Source organism: Pagrus major, chromosome 11 (genome assembly GCF_040436345.1).
Source record: "Pagrus major chromosome 11, Pma_NU_1.0".
Lineage (NCBI taxonomy): Eukaryota > Metazoa > Chordata > Actinopteri > Spariformes > Sparidae > Pagrus > Pagrus major.
The window spans coordinates 9,143,030-9,150,686 of NC_133225.1; the positions used below are offsets into that span (position 1 = coordinate 9,143,030).

The 7,657-nt window shown below is 44.5% G+C and overlaps 2 protein-coding genes across 4 annotated transcripts in view; one reads left to right on the top strand and one right to left on the bottom strand.

Annotated features, from left to right (window-relative positions):
- The window catches only part of usp24 (ubiquitin specific peptidase 24), a 30,783-nt gene extending 28,174 nt beyond the window's left edge, over window positions 1–2,609 (bottom strand). For all 3 annotated transcript variants that reach the window (XM_073475894.1, XM_073475893.1, XM_073475892.1), the window contains exon 1: window positions 2,218–2,609. In XM_073475894.1, coding sequence (XP_073331995.1) covers window positions 2,218–2,496 — 279 coding nt within the window. In that variant the 5' untranslated portion in view covers window positions 2,497–2,609. The remainder of the gene's footprint in view (window positions 1–2,217) is intronic.
- Window positions 2,610–3,983: 1,374 nt separating this feature from the next.
- On the top strand, window positions 3,984–6,254 carry bloc1s2 (biogenesis of lysosomal organelles complex-1, subunit 2). Its single transcript, XM_073476461.1, has 5 exons — window positions 3,984–4,221; window positions 4,446–4,562; window positions 4,706–4,825; window positions 4,950–5,054; window positions 5,613–6,254. The coding sequence occupies exons 1-5, from the start codon at window positions 4,050–4,052 to the stop codon at window positions 5,642–5,644; spliced, it is 546 nt and encodes a 181-aa protein (XP_073332562.1). The 5' UTR covers window positions 3,984–4,049; the 3' UTR covers window positions 5,645–6,254.
- Window positions 6,255–7,657: the final 1,403 nt, after the last annotated feature.

Here is a 7,657-nt window from a genome sequence, read left to right on the forward strand (position 1 = left end):
CATGTTTTACTGCTCAGCATATCGATACATATGACGTGATGGACTGGACATGAAGAAGAGGAGAACAGGATGGAGGGAAGGGAAGCAGAAAGCAGAGAAGCATCATATTTCATCCCTTCCCTTTCGAAGAAAATTAGAAATGACAGACAGATGGATGAGAGGAAGGAAAGCGAGAGAGAGAGAGGGGGAGAGAGGGAGAGAGAGGCTAAGCTAACACCGGGCTTAGAAAGCACTAGGTTCAAAGACTAGAAGAGACATTTCACTGCTGGCAGGATTTCCAGAACTAACTGAAAATCTGGGTATCAAAATCTGATTACAACATACAGATCCTCCTACAAACAGCACAGCACTCAAGCGTTTCAAGCCCTTGTGGGGGCAATGTTTCAGGTCTCAAAGGCACAGTATGCATGTGTTTGGTTGTGCAGGACGATGAGGTAACTCAGCCCCACTCTGTTACTATGCACCCCACAACCCTCCTGGGACCCCCTGCAAAAAACTGCAATGTGTTTGTGTGTGTCAGGGAGACTGCGGGGCTATATTTAGGAGCATAACATGAGGCCAAAGACCTATGACATGCCTCTTAAGCACAAACACAGCAGACAGAGGAAGAACAGAAAGCAAATAAAGCACTTTTCATCTTTGTGGGTTTATTCCGTTGACTGCTCGTGTCGGGACCGACAGTTGTTAATGCCGCTGTTATATACGTGTGCAGACAGAGCAAAAACTACTCAAGCATGCATCGATCATGCATCGGACAAGTTGGGGCAGATGGAAATATAGGTTCAAATTACACTTCTTTGGCATGTGTCACATACTGTATGTTGGCACATGTAGGGAAGATAATGTTGGCAGCTGTTAGAGATTCAGTGACCTGAGAGAACGAGTCCCTTTGAGCTGAATTATTGGCACATTTAGAAAAAAAATAGGCTTATTATTTACAGTGACCTGCAGGTGTGTGCTATTTTCTGCATGCTGTAAGTGTCATTTGTCATTTATACTACACTCACTGTAACAGCCTACATCTACAAGAGTGAGGAGGTTAGAGGAGCAGGAAGATGTGAAGTGAATGGCCTGTAGATGCTGAGACGTGAGCAGAGATGTGTACTTATTCAGCTGACCCATAATCACAGAAGCTCAGACAGCACTGCCATCAAATGAAAAACAACAAGTGGTTGAAAAGCCTGGATACACAATCTTACAGATCAAATGATCTGTGGCTTTCTCAGAAAGCATTGATCACTGCACGACTTCAGAGGATCTAGGAGAGCAACAGGTTTGAGGTCAAGTTGCTGAAGTCAATCAGCCTCGAAGTGTCAGTCAAAGCAATCCTGCCATGACTTGTGCTGCATGTACAGGTGGTTAATGCAGTTTACAGTTACAGGAAACTAGGACGAAATGATAAGACCTGCAGGTAAATTAATGACAACTGTCATGTGGCTGTCGGAGAGTCGGTGTCAAAGCCTTACAGCATCAAATGCCACGGGGCCTTCCTCGCATGCTCTGCGATGAATTACACACATGAAGACATAAAAACTGTTTTTTTTATAGCTGGAAATGTGGACAAAAGAATGATCGAAATGGCCACGTATGTCAAGGACATTGCGAAACCTCTTCTGAGTCCGGTTCGGGTGGACTGCAATCTCGGCAGGAGCTGGTTGACGCTGTCATCCCACCAGCCAGCCAGCTAACTCTGGCTAACCTCTGCAGAGCAGAGCAGAGCAGACCGACTGGATCCAGCCTGGTGTCGGCTTGCTAGCAGTCAGAACCGCTAACCCACTACCAGAGCACCCCCCTGATTAAATACACGATTGCATCCCCCCCCCACAGTGATGCCCCCGCGCACACCTTGTCCAGTCACTGGCGCGTTCAACTCTCAACCACCGTTAGCTAGCCAGCTGCTATCGTTAGCTAGCTGGGTTAGCTTGTAAGTTTAAATTAGCCTTTTCTGCTCCATGATTTCAGCAGCTTAGCTTCGTGTTAGCAGACTATTCTCGGGTCACTGTGAGCCGGCGACACGCACAGTCCCGCAGGAGAGGAGAGTATTTCAGCCCCCCTGCTCTGACAGCTCACGTTGGGCTCGGTGCATGTAGCATGAAGCCGCTAAGTTTAGCTAGTTAAATGGGCGAGCCCACTCTCTCTCCCTCTCTCTCTCCCCCGGTAGCTTACAATGTGTTCACCTCGCTGGCTCCCTCAGTGGATGCTCGGCTTGTTTCTTACCTCGCTATCCACGACATCGTGGTACGCGGGCGGGGGGTCGAATCCTCCCGTCCCGGTGCGCCCGCTGTTCTCCCCGTCTCCACTCGAGCCCAAGCCGGGCGAAGGCCCGCTCTCCATCGGCTCGTATCCGTACCCGAGTCCGGGGCTTTCGTTCGTCAGGAGCGCCACTGCCTCGTTGATGTCGTTCTTCGCCAGCCGGAGCGCTTTCCGGATCACGTCGGGATCCGGGAAACCCATGCAGAGGAGCGTGGTGATGTGCTGCTCCTCTTCGGTCTCCATTTTCGGGGTGTCTCCGTCTCGCAGGCTAATAGTAACGGGGTGTCCGGCACAGCCCTGTAGCTGTGCACGCCGCCATGTTTACAGTCGACTGCTGCTAGCCTGTCACGATCTGGCTTCCCCCCACAACAGCGCCGACACAGGTGTTATGGCGACTTCTGTCTGCCCGAGAACTGCATGCTGCTCGCGGGAGCGCGCGCGATGAACATTCCTAGACATTTAATGATTTCTAGGGATTAATTACTGATTAACTTTTGTACTGTCGGGTCTGTCAATTATCTACGGAAGCCCATTGTTGCCAGGAAGAAATAAATAAATAGAAAACCAAACTTTTTTTGTTTTTTAAAAAAGTGAAAAACTGAGATTGTGACCAAACTGTGATCATCTCATAATTTATGAAGAAATGTTTTTAATGTCCCCGGCAGAAATTTGCTTCGAACAATGATGATGGTGTAATGAATAAAAGTGATAAATGCACAGTTACTCGTCTCAGAAATGATGTAACCAAACAATCAACTTTAGGGAATTAACATTGTTGTGTATTGTATCATGAGTACGATTTCCTTATTTTTATTGGGGAACAAAACATAAACCTAAAGCATGAGAAGAGGGTTGACCTCTCGTAGGAACAAAAATGTAGTTTTGGGGTCCAATGTAGGATCCATGATGATCAGAACTAAAGTTGGGAAACAGCCTATCATTAGATCATAGACAATAAAGTAACTTAATGCATATACTTTAACTCAGAACACACATTTTGTTGAGTTTTATCGGACAAAAGACTGTACATTTTAAATAGTGTTGATATATCATCGCTCACAAATGCCATGTCAGCTTTAGATGCAACTTTTCTTGCATGATACCACTAAAAGGTAACTTCCATTACCATATCTGGAGTCATTCATCCATTTTGTACCACCAGCATTTAAAAAAAGGACAGGACAGACCAATCTGTGTTCCTACTGTTGTGTATTTTTAGGAGGCACATTACCGTCACAGCAGTAAATTACAGACTGTCTTACAACTGATACATTACTGGAACATCAAAATTATATTCAAAAGCCCCTGTAAAACACATAGTTAAGTGATTTTTTTATTTTACTTTGAGACTGCATAAACAGTCTGTAATTATTCTGCTGGCACACTGCAGCCTCCATACCACCTACATGCATTAGACCAATGCCAATCAAGCCCTTTTCCTTGGAACAAGTGCACTTTTCCACTTCTAATTTTCTAATGTACAATTAATTACTATTTTTAAGCAGCCATTGTTGATCCACGTGTAAACAGGTGGGTCATCAAAAATCAAACTATAAACACACAATTATCAATCAGTTAACTGAAGAGCTGCTGTAATAGTTTGGTATATACACACATTTAATAAAAAGTTGTTTTTAAATAACATCTGACTGTAATCATCCATTTAAAATCCTCACACTCACTCAACATAAGGGCGTGGCAGTGCGCGCGAGTAGGGGTGGTGGTCGTGGTGGCGGGCGGACGTCACGTGAGCACTCAGCTCATGTGACAAAGGAGAAAGTCAAAACAGGAACAAAATGGCTGCGACTGGCGACGACGCCGCAGCGATGGACAGCATCTCCAGGGCTCCGGCGGCCCACTTGGCGGCTCTGAACCCCGTCGTGAGCGCCCCCGGTCAGGGAGAAGGGCACGCGGAGGTTGTGGCCGAAAGCCCGGCGGTGCCCGTCCCCAAAAAGCCCAGTACAAACAGTGAGAGATGGCTCCTTGCAGCTTCCGTAGCTAGCTAATGCTAACGTAGCACTCATGAACCAATTTATGCTTTTTCTAGTTTTGTTTCGCAGCGTTGTTTTTCACCTTACTTCTGTATTTTTTTTCCAATACTTAACTGTTTTTTTTTAATTGTGGAAACATTTAGTGTTACAGCTGGATTGTCCAGCTGTGTTTCATGTTGTATTGATCCTGCTTGTGTTCAGGTGATGGTGGTGTGGAGACAGCAGAGGAGGCTGTGGAGCCTGCAGAGCCTGATATCAATGAGCTGTGCACCGATATGTTTGATAAGATGTCCGTCTTCCTGCAAGGAGAACTGACAGGTCTTTTTTTTTTTTTTAAATATAGCACTCTTCATCCTTTTCTCACATTATCTGCACCTGTATTCTTAGCCAGAGCAGTGATTTGCTGCTTTTCATGTTTAACCTCTCTGTTTCTCTCGTGCATATTCACTTTACACGTTCAGCGACTTGTGAGGATTACCGGCTGCTGGAGAACATGAACAAGCTCACCAGCCTGAAGTACATGGAGATGAAGGACATCAGCATCAACATCAGCCGTAACCTGCAGGATCTCAACAACAAGTGTGAGTGTGATACGTTAATCTGCAAAGAAAACCCGCGTCGTTATATCTTTTCTGTGTTTCTAGTTCATACAGTATTTATAGCACTACAGTGTGGACATCTGACTGGTATGTGTGTTTGCTTCAGATGCTAGCCTACAGCCCTACTTGGACCAGATAAATCAGATTGAGGAGCAAGTGTCTTCACTCGAACAGGCTGCTTACAAACTGGACGCATACTCCAAGAAACTAGGTAAGACAGTAAGTCTACAGAAAGGTGCATGTAATATATTTCTTGAATCATGAAAGCCAGAAATAATCAACCACATCATGCTAAAGAAATATAGGCACATAGGCAGTAGAGTGGTAATCAAATGCATGTTATTATTGTAGTCTTTAGGTCTGTCCATCAGCTGCTGTCTTAATGTCCCACAGACTTCAGGGGATGACGGTGAACACATCACATGTATGGCGACATTTGGATTCAGCCTTCTTGTTCATGGGCGGGTCGCAAACCACCTTGAAAGTTGCATGTCGCCACCTTCTGTATCAGAGTTTCTTAATGCCGAGCTTTTAAAGTCTATTTCGTCTTGTATGTGGGGCACAGACTAATGATAGTACAGCTGCCTCTGTCAGGTCATATTGCGCAGCATCATGAAGTCCACCAGCAGATGGTGCTCTGACACCACAGACGGTTCCCCACTTCAGTTTTTCTACATTGCAGCTTTCGGAGACAGCCACACATTATCTGATTATGTTGCATTTGAAGTTACAGAGTGATCAAGTCCTTGTCTTTAATTATCTTTTACAGAGGCCAGATTCAAAAAATTGGAGAAGCGATGAGGGGAAATAAGAGGCAGACGATCGGTTGTGGTGCCTTCTCACCTTCTTTAACCCAACTCGGCCTTGCCTTCCTCTCCCCCTGCCAGCAGGGCCAGGAGCTGCGGGGAGGATGTGAACTGAGACTGAAACAACAAACAGTCAGAGCCACTTAGACACCAAGAAACAACCACGGAGGAAGCAGCTGAAGGCACATGAATTAGTACTGCAGTGCTTGGCTTAGATTTAACTCCTGTATCACTGATTTTGGCAGCAGTTGTGCAGCCATGAGTGTGTGTGGTTGTATACCCCCGTTCTTTTACAGACTCACTTGCTAATTACCAGCATATCCTAACTGAATGGTGGAATCAGAATATACTAATTTACTACCAAACAAAAAGAAACGCAGAAGATTGACAGATATTTATACCACTGGAGGATATAACGACACCTTTGTCACATTAAGATACTTAAACGATGAAGCATGCTCATAGATCTGTTTGTAAAAATGTCACAGCAAGTGTGCACACTGAAAAGAAAGATATTTGATAGGAATGAATTATTGTGTATGACGTTCATCCTGAGACACTGAAAACTGGATTTTTTCTGTAAATAAACCATGATGTGCATATCATTCCTTGACTATTTGCTTAAATTGAACCTACTACTGACAGCAGATGGCAGACCTGCACCATGAAAGGGACTTGAATTGATGCACAGTGGATGTAACAAATATTGTATAACTCTGGAAAAACTGATCCACTGCTGAACGAGGTCTGAGTTTCAACCATATCAGAAGTAGAAAAAACTCCCAGGAAGAGTGAGACCAGCAGAGGGGAACAGATGAGACATACTTGACAATTCAAAGGAAAGGGTTAATGTGCAACTAAAGATGTGTGTGATGCCCTCTGCCTCCTTTGTTTCCTCCTTTATATTAGCTGTCCCAGAGCAGAACCCAGAGCTCTTTTTTGCCATGGGCAAGGGATTATCCAAACTGACAGGACCTCCCTCCTGAGTGTACGTGGATTTGTGTGTTTTGGGTCGTGCACATGTACGCATGTGTGTTTGTGCAAGACCTAATCTAAAACAGGTCTCTGTCATTAGTCCGGTTGAGGCCCCGGCACAGAGGGAGCTCATTATTCATACTGTAACATTATTTACTGTTAAACTGATCCTTCCATCTCTGCCTTTTTCCAGGGCCCTGGGGCATAAATTCAGCTCCCTTCCCAAAGGCTCTCAAATCAGGTCTATTAAATGGTTTTGGGGTTGTTTTCTGAAAGCTGCATGTGAGTGCCAAGAGGCACTTACACATAGAAGAGAAGGTAACATAGTAATCATAGGTAAACCTTTCTTATATTATTCTGTTTGGGAAGTGATGCAAAACCAGAACATACTGCAGCAATATACTTTGGGTGTGGAAACTTATTAAATTCTGTATGCGAGTGTGTATTAGTGGTTTTAAGACCGGGTGGATGGAAAATACAGATGCAAGAATTGCTAATGATTTGAAGTCAGGCCTCCACACAAAGTATAAGTCAATGGGTTAATCCAGTTGTGATGCATGGTATTGGAGGATGTGGTCAACACATTTCTACATCCCACCATCTCCTCTCCATCATAAAGGATTCATATTTTCAAAAGAAAGGGCTGTTATTCTAAGGAGTCGCCTATACAGAAAAGGAAGCAGTAAAACAAAAGAAATATACGTCAAAAATGACGTAGCCACTTGAGTTGGTTGATTTAGTCATTAGTAAACTATACAGGGATGATCGTCATCACAGCGGCGTTTCTTTATCTGCTTTTCCATATATTTCCAGTCAAGATGTAATAAGGAAAGTGTTCCCACGTGCTGCCATGCATGCGTGTGGAGACTTTACTTTGAAGCACCATCCAACAGGCACGCCCGCGTTGAGAGCAAATGATTGAATGTGTAATGATTTCATGGTTTTGATAATTGAAAATGTTTTCTGATTAGGATAATTCCCCTATGTTTGTGTGTGTGTGTGTGTATGTATGCTGTATCTATGCAGTGTGTCT

Bases quoted from the DNA above. Each gene is read 5' to 3' on its own strand.
- bloc1s2 (XM_073476461.1), top strand. From the start codon at position 4,050: ATGGCTGCGACTGGCGACGACGCCGCAGCGATGGACAGCATCTCCAGG. The intron at 4,222-4,445 runs GTGAGAGATGGC...GCTTGTGTTCAG, and splicing joins CAAAAAGCCCAGTACAAACA to GTGATGGTGGTGTGGAGACA. The intron at 4,563-4,705 runs GTCTTTTTTTTT...TTACACGTTCAG, and splicing joins CCTGCAAGGAGAACTGACAG to CGACTTGTGAGGATTACCGG.